Genomic DNA, 15,783 nt, shown 5'->3' on the forward strand with positions numbered 1-15,783 from the left:
GCACTGGAGGAGATAATGCTAAGTGAAATAAGTCAAGCAGAGAAAGACAATTATCATATGATTTCTCTCATCTATGGAACATAAGAACTAGGATGATCGGTAGGGGAAGAAAGGGATAAAGAAAAGGGGGGTAATCAGAAAGGGGGAATGAAACATGAGAGACTATGGACTATGAGAAACAAACTGAAGACTTCAGAGGGGAGGGGGTGGGGAAATGGGATAGAATGGTGATGGGTAGTAAGGAGGGCACGTATTGCATGGTGCTCTGGGTGTTATACGCAACTAATGAATCATCAAACTTTACATCAGAGACCAGGGATGTACTGTATGGTGACTGATATAATATAATAAAGAAACATTAAAAAAAAAGGTGTATATCAAGGTCACAGCAAGGCAGAATATGTGAATATCAAGTCAAAGAGTGAAATGGAGTCCCAACTGGGAGAAAGGTAGCTTTTTAAAATATACACACATCAGGAACCACAGCAGCATGCAGTAAAGTATTAAGCTGAAGGCAAGAGACTGAAAACTATCCGTGGTGCTTGGGGCATGGCCTGGGAGCAGAGGCGAGGGCTGGAGGAGACTCACAGGCTAAGAGGCTTCACACGAAGCACTCTTGGGCCTGGAAGGTCCAGGGATGACTTGGGCTACTTCTATGGTTTTCCTGGCTTCTGACAGGCACCACCTAACTGGCCTGTTCAGTGCTCTGGTCCCCTCCAAACTGGCGAAATGCTGAGGAGACCCACTTGGTGGTAGCAGACCCCACCTCCCTGCCTAGATCTTTCCAGTCCTGCTTGGCATGCACAGCGCCGTCCTGCAATCAGTGTTGCAAGGTGGGTCTGCCCTTTCAGCTTTCACTCTGCCCTGCTGCAGGGAAAACGATACAAAGACCACCGCCCCCCACTTTCTGCATCACAGCAGCCATTGCCAATCATAACACTCTTGGCCAATGGCCTTCATGACCTCCATACTAGATAAGCCATTCCCTAACTGATCAGAAATGGCACATGGAAGAATAGATACGGGCTATCACATGATAGTGACTGGGTTCTTTACTGTGTGCCTCCCCCCCGCTTCCAGCTGTCTACCAGTAGGTCAAAAAAAAAAATGGTGAAATGTTGGATGTCTAAGACAGATGGGGGATGAACAACATGGGGACAGTACCCACATCCCGTCTCCTGCGGTGCCCCAGCATCAGGCATAAAGTCTGCCAAGAAGCAGCACTTAGGAAATATTAGTGAACTAAAGAATTAATGAACGATAAATGTGACTTTCTTTTTTATTCCTCCTGTGGAAAGCACACTGAGAAGCACTTGGGGAAAAAGAGTAAAACAAATCTCTCATGGGAATATTTTAATCAGGCACATTTGCCCCCAAGCCCCTGGGCTTTCCAATGATTTCTGGGGGCTGCCCCAGATCCCAACAGGAGCCAGAGCCCCATCTTCAGTAAACCTTTACTAAGGTTTACCGTTTACTGAGGGGACATTTGTGTCTAATTTCTGTGGCCACCGGACCATCTAGGATGCAGGGAATACCGTGTTCAGGCTGGAATTCAAACACCATCCCTTTCACTCATAAATTGTGATGCCACCAAGCCCCTTTTCTTCTCTAAGCTTCAGGTTTCCTGGTCCAAGAGGAGGGGTGAGTGGGATCCTTGCCTTCTTTGCCTCAAGGGGTGCGTGGGAGAACCCACAGCACTATACACAGTAAAGTGCCATACTAATACCTGTGCTTGTTGCTACCCAGGCCCCATTGGGTCTCTTTTCCTGACCTTCTCTTGCAGCCTTCGTCCTTCCAGTCAAGGACAACCCACCACCTGGGGCTAAACATAGATTTCAAAGACTCCAGGAACCCCTCCACCCCTCCACTCTCTGGGGTGAAAGGATATTTGCAGGGATTGTCCTTTTCTAGGGACACAGGTGCGTCACAGGGAGATTAAGGTGCGTCCCACGGGAGCAGGAGATGCGGCCAGGACCAGAATCCTCAGCTCCTGCCCACAAGTTTTGCTTTATTCTAAGCTATCATTTTCCATGTGCTAACTACATGCCAGGCATTTCACCTGTATTATCTCATTTCGTTCTCCCAAAAGCCACACGAGGGAATTCCTATCCCCCATTTAACACATGAGGACACGGAAACTTAGAAGTTCCTAGCCCGAGGTTACCCGGCAGGGATGGAAGAAGAGACAGGGGGACTTGAAAGCCTGTCTGTCCCGCTCCAGCACCACGCTAGCTCTCTCTCTTCCCACAGCTCTGCCCCCAGAGTGAGCCGCATCCAAACCCAGACCCGTCCTGACCCTCTTCCCAGGGGGCCCTTGTGTAGCATGCGCCCATGACACAGAGTCGACGGCTGGGGAGAGAAAGGTCACCTGCTAGCCCTGAGTCCAGAGTTCTTCCAGTTCTTCGGGGGGAAATCCCCAGCTTCTCAGCCTCCCTCCAGCAAACATCGCTCCCGCATTTAAAAGAAATAAAACCGCAGTGTTTCATGTGCCATCTAGGTCGCAGCAGGTGGAGAGAGCGAGGAACACACCCAGAAGTGTTAAAGCAGCCTCCGCGTACCCCTGTGCTCTTCTTGGGAGCAAGCGTGTGACAGAGGCAAGAAACGTGCCTCTGCACAAGCAACCCAGAGAGAAAGCTACCACAGCAAGTTCCCCCAGCAAGTTTGTGGCAACCCTGAGGACCCTGGCGTCTTGAAGGGTGCCCCCAGCTGCTCTCTCGGCATTCCTTCTGCCCCCATCCCATCTTACTTGCAACAGAGCCCACGCATCCACTGTGCAAGGAGTGGGGTTTTCTGGAGGGAAACAGTCCGAGACCTGGAAGCAGCTGGGGATGGAGATGACGTGGTACTGAGCATGACAGGCACGGGCCGAGGCGAGCTGGCGCAGTGGCCACGGTGAGCAAAGGTTTTTATAAACATAACCTAATTGTATTACTTCAAAGTCCCGAAGCTTATTGCCCTGCTTAATGATGTGTCACGTTATTTATAGGGTAGGACAACGAGACTCCTATTGATTTAATGCACTTCCTTAAAGACCGTCATTGTCACAGCCATAAAAACAGAGCTATTCCCAGACAACTCAATTATGTCCCCTGCATCTATAAACCACCCCGTGCCCCACATAGCTGCACACAGTAGGCGGGGGCGGGGGGTGAGACCATGGTTGGGAGTGCAAGCCCCTGGGGGCAAAAGGAAAGGTTCTGGAGATGGCAAAGGCAGGTGCATCGGGCCTTCATCCAGTCGGGGGGGGAGGGGCTGCATGAAAAGCCCTGGATGGGGAGCATGGGGCACCCCACTTGGTCTTGGACCCACCTAGTGGAGCTCAGTGACACTCAGCAAGCTTCCTTCTCCCTCTGGGCCTTAGTTTTCCCAACTGCAAACTCGGGGTGCTAAGCCCAGTGAGACCTGTAAGGTCCCTCATGGCTCCCACATTCTGTGGTTCTAAGAGTTATGTTGATTTGGTTTCTGAGATGGGGTGGCTGAGCCATGTGAAGAAGGTGTGAGCACCCCACCCTTTCCAATCATCGTGAGCTCTCCTTAATAACAATGATAACAGGAAGCAGGCATCACCCTGCTACGTATTAGCTGGGTATCTATGGGCACTTGACTTGGCGTGACTGAGACTCATTTTCTCCCCTGTGAAATGGGGATGCGAATACATAGACCTGTTAAAAAACATAATGCAAGTATGGAATATTTCTATCTTTCTCAAAATGCTATGACACAAACTGATTCCCTTTCATGTGGAAGGTGGACACGAATGGCTACTTAAGCGCCCATTTCACAGGAAAGGGAAAAACGGAGGTGGGAAGGGACCGAAGCTCCCAAGGTGAGTGGCAGAGACTGGTCTCCTGCGTCTGGCCCGAGGAATCCCAGTTCTGATACCAGCTGAGGATGGAAGGGACATACGATCTGCAGACCCTCCCTGAGGATAGAATGCTCTCCACGGGACAGATTGGAAACTGTCCCCTCAGACACAAAGTGAGCCCTCCCAGAGCCTGGAGAAAAGGAGGTGTCAAGGAGACGCGGCTCCTGTCCCTCCAACTCTTCCCCGACAGTAGTTTCAGGGGAGAGTTGGAAACGAGGAGGCTAAAGTACAGGCAGGAATTTTGGAGCCCAGCCCGCTACCTTAGGGTCTCAGAAAATGCCTGAACTGAAAGAATCCTGATATATCATCACACAGCCCCTCATCCTGTCTGCGGGGAACCTGAGGCCCAGAGAGGGGCAGGGAATGCCTAAGGCCACAGAGCTCAGACGTGGCAGAGCCAGGATCCAGCTTGCAGGAGCCTTACCTTTCTGATACTGCAGCCACAACTGCTGCTGGACCTTCTTGCTGGGGAAGTGGATGATGCAGGTGAGCTCGGAGCCGTACAGGGCCTCTGCGATGTAGTGCGAGCCGTAGTGCTGGATGAAGGACAGCAGCTCCTCCCGACTGCTCTCCCTGGTCAGGATCTTGAGGACGTTGGTGAAGCCTGGACAGAGCAGGAGCATGGGAAGGGGGTCAGATCTGGGAGGTCTAAGTGGCCGAGGGCTCTCTCCAGCCTGGATTTGGTGTCACCACAAGATCAGCCTGGTGGCTGCCGGGGTCTGAAGGGGCATAGCAACCTCCCCTTGCTCACACAGCAAAGGTTGCTATCTCTGGTCGACACACAAGACGCTACAACCGAGAGAGAACCAACAGCAGGGGAAGGCCTCAAGCTTGGCGACAGGTCACGGGACGTGAAAGTCACCGTCAGGAACTCAAAGCTGAGGTCTGTCCCAGCAACTAACGGGCACCAAGCACACTGTTTGCTGTTTCTCCCGCTGGTTCCAATTCAGCCTCAGCCCCAACGCTGCAACCCCCACTGTGTACGTGAGCAGTTAAAGCTCAGACTCTGAACGATTTCCTTGGTCTCCCCAACCCCCTTTCTCCAAAGCATATGCATTTTCCACTGCACCCAGTCAGCCAGGGCTTGACCTGCGCTCAGCCGGAGCCCCGGGGCTGCTCTGGCCCAGGCTCGGCAGAGATACTGATACCCTCGGATCTGATCCCTGGCTTGGCTTTCTAGGATACTATTTCCCTTTCTGCCTCTGCCTTCCTGAAACAGTGCATCTTCTCTCTCCTGGCAGCGTCAAGGGCCTCCTTGCTGCTCTTCTGGCCATAGTCCCATGCCAAGGAGACCTAGGTCCTCAGTGCCTAGCATGAAGCCTGCACAGAAATCACTCTATAACCACAGCTCCCCGCTTGCTCCTACTTCCAATAGGCAGGTCACCAAGCTGTTCTGCCAAGAACCTTAAGCCCTGCCTGAGCTCCTTCCTGCTACCAATAACCAGATTACCAATGACCTTACCTGGTATTCCAGGTCTCCAAGGGCATCTCCCATGAGCCACCTACATCAGGCTTTACATCCAGCCAAATCAGCCTTCTTAGGTCTCCTACATGTGACCTGAGATTTCCACCATCCTTTCTTCATTTACAGCCCCCAAACCATAACATGTACACACATACACACTATCGTTCACCGGAAATGGCCTCTCCACTTCTTCCCTAAGTCATTCCTATGCTCTAAGGCTCTGGAAAGTCACCCCACCCTCCCAGGAAGCTGTTCACATAATCTTAGCCAGGGGCACCTACTCTTTGCACCTTCAATGGGCACCACCTTGAAAGCAGAAGCTCGATTCGCCTTGTCTTTGGCGGTGCACAAGCATTCTTCCCCACCCCACCCTGACCTGGTACAAGGGCACAGTTCCCGGGACACGGTGGAAACACCAACCGCCATTATTACAAGAGCAATGGATTCTGTGCCACATCAAAGTAAACTGTAAAAGAGCAAGCAAGCTCTCCTTCAACATTAAACATGAACTCTAATTTGCCAACATTTGATTTATAAGGGGGTTCTCAAGAGCATCATTATTGATTAATTAAAGCTGATACACCTTTGTAGTTTTAACAGATACATCACAGTCTGATTCACGAGTGAGGCGCGAGGGTATGGGTGGCAGGGAAAACACAAACATGCCTCAAAGAATGGGTGTTTGATGAGGACACCCCTCACCACCAATCTGTTAACTCATGCAACTGGGAAATTAATACAGCAGTGTTAATGATGAGATGGTTTCTCTTAAATAATAAATAACACCACCATGGAGATGACCCATGGCTCTTTACCAGGCAGACAAAACTGCAATCAAATCCCTCCTCTCCTCCTGTTCAGTCACTTACTAGCTGTGTGACCTTGCGCACGTTACTTAACCTCTCTGACCCTCAGTTTCCTTATCTGGAAAAAAATGGGATAAATAATATCTTCCATACAGGACTGATAGATGTCCTAAGATATAAAACATTATAAAGTGCTTAGCCAATGTCAGCGGTAATTAATATTTGCACTTCCCAGACCGGAAAGTCCTCTGATTCCTAGGCTAAAAGAGTTTCGTGTTGCTCATGGACAAAATGATACCAAAATAAGAGAAGATAAGAAAAGTTCTGGCAAATGCATAGGAAAGCACCCAGACAATAACTCAGGGGCAGTGTTACAATTAAGAGCCAGGATTAAAAAAACACCATCTTTCCAGAGTCCTCCACTCATTCCCAATTTTTCAGGTTTCATTTTTTTTTCTTATTCCTTATCAAACAAGAGTACGAAGCCTGTGTTGATTCTCTGTTACAGACTATATCAACATAGGATACAGGGATACGGAAATGGGTGGGGCCCACACTGTACCCGCAGTTCTTGGGTCAGTGGGGGAAACAGACACAGCTCAGATATGAATCGAGCACATTGGTGCTTTAATACAGGTAGTTGTTTGCACAGAATTCCCTGAGTTATTCTGGGGGAAGTGGAGAATGCAGGACTGGTCTCCCAGTATTGCAGGATGTGTTCCCTGGACAAGGAGATCCAGGCAGAGGGAACAGCATGTGCAAAGTCACAGAGGCATGAAAGAACATGTTCCATTCTGAGAATTACAAATTGTCCTCATCAGCTGACACACAGGGTTTGTGTAGGCAGAGCCGGGGGCGGGGGGTATGCATGTTGAGGGGTATGTGTTATTGCTATATCAGAGATGGGTAGGAAAGGAAATCATCCAGAAGAGACCAGAAGAACTTATAAACCGCAAGCTTGGAATATATAGAACATAAATGTGACTTAGATTGTCATTTACCCCCCTCCTGTTCACCCATCCCCACACTGCAATGACACCCCTTCCTCCAGGAAGCCCCTTTGATTCCTCAAAACAGACAGCTCCCTCCTCGGGGGTACCACTGCCCCACTATTGCATAGAACCTACCGCAACGTAAGGATGTCACTGTCTGCTTGTCCATCCACCCTCCCTGTGAGCTCCTTCATGGCAGGGAGGACAGGAGCCCACTCCCTCAGCACCCCAAGCCCAGGGCCCGGCATACCCCAAGTCCTTGGGAGCACGTGCTGAGCTACCCCAAGCCCCCTGGCCGCCCGGTAGCAGTCCCCACCTGCTGAAAGGGTGATGGTGCTGAGCTTCACACGGTAGAGGTTGCTTCGAACCCGCCATTGCTGCACCATAGGGTAACCCATGGCCTCGTCGTACCTGATGTCTCCTGGAGGACAGAATGAGAAGGTCACGGGAGGCCAACACTGAGAGAACACTCACCAAAACTCCCGCCCTGCAGCCCTGGGCTCTGTGGAATGGCCACTGCTTCTAAATAGGCGGACGGTCAGCCTTCGCATTCAGGCTCTCACAGAACCGACAGCTTTATCTGGACCTGCCTCCAGGCCTCTTTCTGGCCCCTGATCTCAGCCCCCATCCTGCTTTTTCTCTTCCCAACAGCTTGCCAGCAAGCCAAAGTAAATTAATGATTCTGCTTAACCCTGCAGGCAACTTGCCGCGGGTCATTAGACAGCCCCGTGCCTCAGTTTCCCCATCTGATACTATGGCTACCTATGCTGACATTACTTCACAGGTGCATTGTAGAGACTGAAATAAGGCAACAGAAGCGGAAGTCTTGCGGTGACCTAGCAACGCTGTACAAGCAGACTGGGGGGTCAGCAAACCACAGCCCGTCTTCTACGTATCGCCTTATGGCGGCTTTTGCTCGATGACAGCAGAGTTGAGCAGCTGTCTAGCAGATTTATGATACGGCCCTTTGTGTTTGCTGCCCTGTGTGGACCACTGTTTCCTAACATGGAAACATGGGATGTGCATAGGGATATCACATACGTGTGCACATACAGAAAGGCTCACGTTGCAAAACTGAGTTAAACAAAGTTAAACAAGATTTTTANCTGTGGACCACTGTTTCCTAACATGGAAACATGGGATGTGCATAGGATCTCACATACGTGTGCACATACAGAAAGGCTCACGTTGCAAAACTGAGTTAAACAAAGTTAAACAAGATTTTTAAAAATCTGTATAATTTCTTAGCACCTTGACTAGACTACTATGCATTCTAAAGCTCTAGGAAGGTAGTAGTATACAGCATTTTGCAAACTTTTTTGACCGAGGAATCTCGTTTTTCCAGAGGGTTCACTGGAATTCATGTTCCATAGAATGCATTTTGGGAAACACAGGTATAGACAAAGAATGAACAAAGACAAAAACAACACAATGTTAGCAAGCGGTTAACCCTGAGTGGTGGTGTATAAAAGATTCTTGTTTCCTGATTTATATTCATCTGCATTTTCTAAATTTTCTGCTCTAAGCACTGAAAACTCTCTTTGTTTACGATCAGGAAGAAATACACGATAAAGAAATGCTAGTCACATCAGCAGTTAATATTATTGTTGTTATGTATCCTCTGCAAATGGTAGGCACATTTTCTGTCCTTTTCTCTTGTCCCCTGGTGAGGAGGCACTTAAAGAGATATTTGATACCAAGATGAAAATGAGAATCTCATTGGAACAAATGATTTCTTCCTGGACATTATTGCTGTATTAAAGTTTTCCATTACTGTCAATTTTTCCCCCCTCCTTAGCCTTTTCAGGAATAACATAATTTTTTTGGAAGCTTTCATTTTTAATTTTTTTTAAAGATTTTATTTATTTATTTATTTGACAGATAGAGACTGCCAGCGGGAGAGGGAACACAAGCAGGGGGAGTGGGAGAGGAAGAAGCAGGTTCCTAGCAGAGGAGCCTGATGTGGGACTAGATCCCAGAATGCTGGGATCACGCCCTGAGCCGAAGGCAGACGCTTAACGACTGCGCCACCCAGGCGCCCTGTGGAAGCTTTCATTTTAAAGTAAAATATTCATGATCTCCAAATATATGTCTACTGGAGCGAGGTAGTTTTGTTATAAATATGTCCTCTCTGTTTATCTCCTCTGCCCGTCCTGTCCTTCCTCTGGAGGGGCTGGGAAGGGAAGGAGAATGGGTGGGGGAGGAAGGACAGGCCATGTTTTGAGTCAGGGAGGAGAAACCAGTTTGCACAGGAAGACCAGGCACTTGTGGCCAAGTAGCCTCTACCCCATCCTTTGTGCTCATTCTGATTCATAGCAGGCTTGGACTGGGTACTGGCAACTGGGGCCCATCCTCAAGAGAGGGAGGCAGAGCATTCTGAAGCAGGTTGTGGATACAGTTCATTCATCGGGTGGCATGATGTCCAAAAGAAAAAAAACACACACTACCTCTTTTGATTACCGAGGCATGTATAAAGCCATCATCTTTCCCCCTCACTCCCCATAAGTGGGCATCACCCTGCCCTTCACTTCCCTCCATCCCTGGCACTTCCTGGATTCCAGTCTGGAATATAAGGTCCTCCAGGGGAATGTCAGTTTCTTGAGGTCGAGGCCATGGTCTTTAGTATTCGCACTGCTGCAGAGCCTAGAACAGAGCCTGGTACATAATAATAGGCTCCCAACAAATGCCGATTTACTGGCTCACCTACTCACCTGCATCCTATTCCCCATCATAAGCCCATTCCTAGTCCTTACTCATCCTTGACCCCCATCTTCCCCGACCCTATCCCTATATCTGCACCAAATATTTGGGGTAAAATGAGGCTCTGCAATGGAGGGAGGTACTTTTCCAGGTAATTATTTTTTTTTTTTTTAATCTAGAAATGTAACAGTTTCCTTATTAGGATGTCTCCAAAGATCCTCAAATCCAAACAAATAATCCTAGCAACTTGAAACACTAATACAGAACCACAAGGCACTGAGCATTTTACACCCACAATCTTTAGTAGTCACCCAANATTTTTTTAATCTAGAAATGTAACAGTTTCCTTATTAGGATGCCTCCAAAGATCCTCAAATCCAAACAAATAATCCTAACAACTTGAAACACTAATACAGAACCACAAGGCACTGAGCATTTTACACCCACAATCTTTAGTAGTCACCCAATGCTGACAAGTAATTGTGATACCCCGTATTTCAGAAGAAGAAACTGAAGCTCAGAGGAGAGAGTGCTCAAGGACACACAAAGATAGTGACAGAGCCAGGGAACTTCTCATGAGAGCACAGCACCTCTCTCTGGACCATGGTGCTATCTGCTTTAAGGGGTGCTGAACCCCCTGTGACTTTTGTATCCAAAAGGAATCATTACTCAGTGGGGCTAATACAGACCTGATCTCTTCATTGCTAAGGAGGATTGGACTAGATGCCCTTAACAGTCCCTGTCAGCTCTGAAACTCTGTGATCTTATGAAAATTAAGGAAGGCACAGTAGTTTTTAGACAGACTTTGCAAAGCATTTTTATATCTGTGATTTCATTTGATCTACATCTGGGCCCTCTTTGAAGGAGGACAGGTCAAGAAGGTGATGGAAGGTCGCGGATACAGCATCAGCTTTGGAGTCTGGACCCACTGGGCTTAAATCCTGACTCAATGACAGACTAGTCATGTGGGTTTCTTTAATCCATTTCAAGGGGGACAATAACCCTTGCAGGGTTACATGGATTCAGAAACGCATGGTGCATGGCCCCTGGGAGACCCTCAGCACATGTGGGTCCTCTGTCCCGTCTGTGCCACTTCACAGGAAAGGATCGTGGAGCTCCCAAGGGTAGAGGGAGTCTGAAACCTAAGTCAGCCACATTGCAGGGTCTTCCCTAGGGGACAATTTCCCTCTCGGTGAGACGTCCATCACTCATCAGGGGGACCATCCTCCCTGGGCAGCAGTTGAGATACCCAACTACTGTATCACAAAAGCAGAGCCGGGGCCCTTACATCTTAGGAAAGTCCCTCCACAAAGGATAGAAGAGGAACTGGGAGAAGATGAGGGGGAGCAGAAGGGCATCCTGGGTGGGATAGAAGATATGGAGCCCTGGGAGAGCCTGCAGAAGACAGCTTCCCTGTGGGGGAGAAGGAGTGGGGGCAGGGGGCTGCAGAGTCAAGTGGAAAGGGAGAAGCTTAGAGCCATGGTACCTGGTTCTTATCCTGGCAGGCGTGCTGTGGGACCTTGGGCTGGTCCTGTCCCCTCTCTGAGTCTAGATTCCTCATCTATAAAACGGGGAAAATAATACCCACCCCACAGGATGGCTCACGCCCATGTTCAAAATCAAGCTGGTGTAACAAACGCTTTCAAGTAAGAGAGGCTCCCGGTTGAGGGGTCCAGGGATTTGACTTTAGAATGATTTAAAGATAAACCTAGTGAAATAAGCCGGAAACAGAAAGACAAACACGGCATGATCTTACTTTTACGTAGACTCGAAAGAGGTCGAACTCATAAAAGCAGAGAGTAGAATGGTTGGGGGGTTAGGGGAAATGGGGAGGTGTTGGTCAAAGGGTCCAAAGGTCTGGTTATGCGGGATGAAGAAGGTCTGTCGCTCTGACGCCCAGGAGGGTGACTACAGTTAATATCCCTGAAATGTGCAGAGTCCGTCTGGCTCGGCTCCGAGTCTGGAGTCTCAGGGAACCGCCTAGTTCTGTACAGCCCAGGGCAGTAGCCCCACAGGGGCAGGTCCCTTTGGCCTTCCGTCCTGCAGGAAGGAGGAGGCCTGGAGAGGCCCGTCTTGGATGTGCTGAGGACTGACAGGCACCGGGAGAGGCCAGGTGTGTGGTCGGAGAGGCTGGGGGAGGTCAGGCATGTGCGTCTTACCAGTGAGCAGCTGGAGGTCTGGGAGGGGCTCGGAGAGGACCCCCCGGCACTGCTCCTCCACCGGCAGCGGGATCACCAACAGCCCATCGGCCAGCTGAGGGAAGTCCTTGATGAAGTTGTTCTCCCTGTGGAGAGGAGCAGAAAGACTGCCGAATGAGGGTGCGGAGGCTGCCGGGGGCTGCAGGGCAGGAGGGCGGGGAGCTGGTCGTCAGAACAGAGAGATTCCCCGGCGGGTGTGCGTCCTTGCTGTCCTGACTCCGGCTCCCCGAATCCCAGCTCAGAGAACAGGGTGCTAACGACGGGCTCTAGGATCTGGCAGGCTAGGGCTCGAATCCTGGCCCGCCGATTACCAGATGTGCGGTCTGGAGGAAGCCCTGCTCCACTCAGAACCTCAGTCTCCTTTGCTATAAAGTGAGATCTCAGGGTAGCTGTAAACACTTAATGGGATAAAGCTGCCAATTGCTGAAGACACAGTCGGATGCTCTACAAACTGTATATTTGGCTGCTAAACAACCCCTCGCATAAGCAATGACAATGGTGAGCCAGAATGTGAGGGAACGAAGAGCATGGAGTACTTGGAGAGAAAGGGGCAGGAAGGCCTGAAAGAACGGGTGGGTGTTCACGTGGAAAGGTCCTAACGGATCTTTTGGGTCAGACTCCCCCTTTTACAGATGGGGAAACTGAGGCCTAGAGAAGGGGAGCGACTTGCTCCCGGATTCCCCCCCACCCCTACTCCCAGTCTAGTGCTCTTTCTCCTGTCCTAATCTCTTCAGGGGCCTCTCTCCCTTCCCTGTAGGGCCATCCCAGGAAACTTTGTTTCCAAGACAGTCCTCGGGGTGACCTCAGGGGACTGAACCCTGAACAAAGGTAGTCTTTAGGGCAGGCGGGGTAGGAACAGTGCACCACACAGAGGCGGGCTTCAATCTTTCACACAACAGACCTGCCTCCAAACAGAACAGCCTGCCAGGATAGGTGGTGAGCTTCCCATTCCTGAGAGTATGCAAGCAGGGAACTGGACAACTACTTGGTACGGATGGTATCGGAGTCATTTCTGTATTAACATCTGACTTTTGAGGTCATTTCTTATCCAGAGACCCTCAGAATTTGAGACCCTAAATACAATCTGGAGAGGAGGAGGACGGGGAGGAGAAGAACAAAGGGAGGAGGGTATCTATCACTTCATCGTGCCCCCTGGAATGGGCAGCCTTGAAATGAAAATCAGAAAGAGGAAAAAAAAAACAGGGAATGCCAAAGCAATGTCTTTGGAGGCTGGATCTCAGGCAGTTCAGAAGCAGCCGCACAAACGCCACAGGGGCCCTGGTCACTTCCTGTCTGTACTCCGTGTCCCCAGGCGCGCACCTCACCCTAGGCACCCATGAAGCACCCCATCAATTCATTCATTTAGTGAACAGCTCCCCACGTCTTGACTCCTAAGCACCTCAGAGTCCAGAGGAAGAGACATTATCCCCATGTCCCTCATCACCATCATCTCTTACAAACTTTCGGATCCTTATCATTTGCTAGAGTCTGGCTAAGCACTCTGCATACATTTTATCATTTAATCTTCACAGCAAGATAGCTATGATTATATTCTTTTTGCAGACGATAAAACACGTGGTTCAGAGGTCAGAGGTGGTACAGGGCTAAGAGGTGGTGAGTGCTGAGATGTGCACCCAGGTCTGCTGACTGCACACTCGGTAAGGTAGGCAGCTGGGCCTGGGAGTGTCTTCTGGGCATGCGTGTGCATGACTGTGAGTTTCTGGGTCACCACTGGGACACTGAGGCATGCTACTTCATGTGCCTTTGTGGGTGTACCCCGTCTGTCTGGGGAGCTGTACATGCTCATGCCTTCGTGTGTGTGCCTGTGATCATGGCTTCTCCTAAGTGTCTGTGGTCAGTGTACGATCTGTTTGCAAGCCTGGCTGTGTGGAACAGCAATGTGAACAGAAAGAGAGAGACTTCTGGGGCAATGGGAGTGCCCCTAAAGGAGCATACAACATTCGCCAGGGTTTGAGGGACTACGTTTCCTCCTGTCTCCCTTGTGAGGTTGGCCGGTGGGGATACAAATCTTCCCACAAAGGTACGGCCCTGCCCTCGTCAGCTGAACACACGCTGTGTGGAGCCCTGAGCTGGATCTAGGGATTCAGAGAGACTGGATTCTCTCCTGGTCCTCCAGATCTTCTCAGCCTACCGGGGGAGACAACAAATTAGCCACGCAGAACAGTCAGTGGGGCCCAGCTATCAGGAGCACTGGGTGGGCTGGATGCTTCTGGGACCCTTCCCCCTGAGACCCACGAATTGTTTCATGGGCAGGTAAGGGTGGGCATGAGAAGACGCCAATGCCTCTGAAGCCTGGGCCCCAGTTGTGCCCACACCACACCCCACCTGCAGAACCTGGAGGTGACCACTCAAAACTCAATTTTCTCATTGGTAAGACGAGGATTACAAAAGCTGTTCAGTCTGCCTTGATGAAATAGCATCACTGTTATGATGATAAGAATAGCCTTTTAGTGAGCACCTACTGTGCACCAGGCACCGTTCCAGGCACCGTGCATTCATCCCCTCCCAGCCCTGTGAAGCAGGTGCCGTTACAGCCCTCAGGTTAGAGGTTGAACAGATGGAGCACAGTGCGGCTGGAGATCCCAGCTGGTCTGGCCCCAAAGCGTCCATTCCTCACCACAGCTCAGGGGCAGGGCGCTGTCAAAGCCGAAAGAGCAGGAGCACCCGTGAGTGACAGACAGACAAAGTGCAGCTGAGAGAAGGAGCTTGCTGCTCATTCTGACCTGACCATGCCAGGTGCTCTGATCTCCACGTGGCCTCCCAGGCCCCACTCCATCACGAGGAGCTGGGCACCCTCTCTCAGCCAGTGGGGAGCTGGAGGCTCTAGGGCATGCAGAGCCTTCCTGGACTGGCACAGAGGGCACTTGGGAAGAGGGATCTGAAAGTAAGCTTATGTTTTTTCACTTTACCATCCGGGGTCTCCATTCCACACCTTCTCTGGCACTGTTTTTAAAGGCAGAACCCCCCTCTTCAGCCCCCCCCATCCCTCTGCCTTCTGGTTAAGCCAGGCTTCACTTGGTGGGTAAATCTGACTCCAAAGGGACCATGGGAGGAGCTCAGTGGGCAACCTCGGGATGGCCAAGGGCCTGGCTCATGATGCCCATCTTCTTGGAAGAAGGTTTTCCCCCCCGAGCTTTCAGAAGCAGGCAGGATCCTGAGGAAATGCTTGAGAAGGAGGGGATAGATGCACAGGTGATAGTTCATGGGCCAGTGTGAAGGCTGGGAGGAAGGGAGGCAGGGCCGAAGCAGGGGATGGCAAGACAGCAGGAGCAAAGACCAAGGACATTCCCTTAGGACCAGGTCCCTTGGCGGCCACCTGGGGGATGGTCACGAGTCCTGCTCGGCTGCTGCCAGCAGAGGGCGCCCAGGGCCTTCGCATCGACCGTCTCTCTGGAGAGGTAAAAACACGGAGGGGAACAGCAGCAGTTGGGAAAGTTCCACCCGGCCCAGGACCTCAGACAGAACCCAGACAGCAGGCTCAGAATCCACCCACCTGGGAAAGGGACGCAGGAGGCTGGCAGGGCGCTGGCAGGGCGCAGGGCACGTGTGTACATGTGTGGAGAAAAACTGTAAGGCAAGTAATCCTAATACTAGGAAGACAGGAAGAAGAATGAGGAATATTTATTTATCGATCATCTTGTTCATCATTAGCTATATCCTAGACAGGGTGTGTGTGTGTGTGTGTGTGTGTGTGTGTGTGTGTGTGTGTGATTTTAACTGCATAGGAACTATGGGA

General features: G+C 50.5%; 1 protein-coding gene across 1 annotated transcript in view; it reads right to left on the reverse strand.

The window, feature by feature from the left end:
- Window positions 1-15,783, reverse strand: part of ASTN2 (astrotactin 2) — an 877,356-nt gene that overhangs the window by 238,342 nt on the left and 623,231 nt on the right. The window contains exons 13-15 of the mRNA XM_034664390.1: window positions 11,988-12,112; window positions 7,445-7,549; window positions 4,290-4,469 (exon numbers count right to left, since the gene is read on the reverse strand). Coding sequence (XP_034520281.1) covers window positions 4,290-4,469; window positions 7,445-7,549; window positions 11,988-12,112 — 410 coding nt within the window. The remainder of the gene's footprint in view (window positions 1-4,289; window positions 4,470-7,444; window positions 7,550-11,987; window positions 12,113-15,783) is intronic.

The sequence above is a fragment of the Ailuropoda melanoleuca genome, chromosome 7 (genome assembly GCF_002007445.2).
Source record: "Ailuropoda melanoleuca isolate Jingjing chromosome 7, ASM200744v2, whole genome shotgun sequence".
NCBI classification, from domain to species: domain Eukaryota; kingdom Metazoa; phylum Chordata; class Mammalia; order Carnivora; family Ursidae; genus Ailuropoda; species Ailuropoda melanoleuca.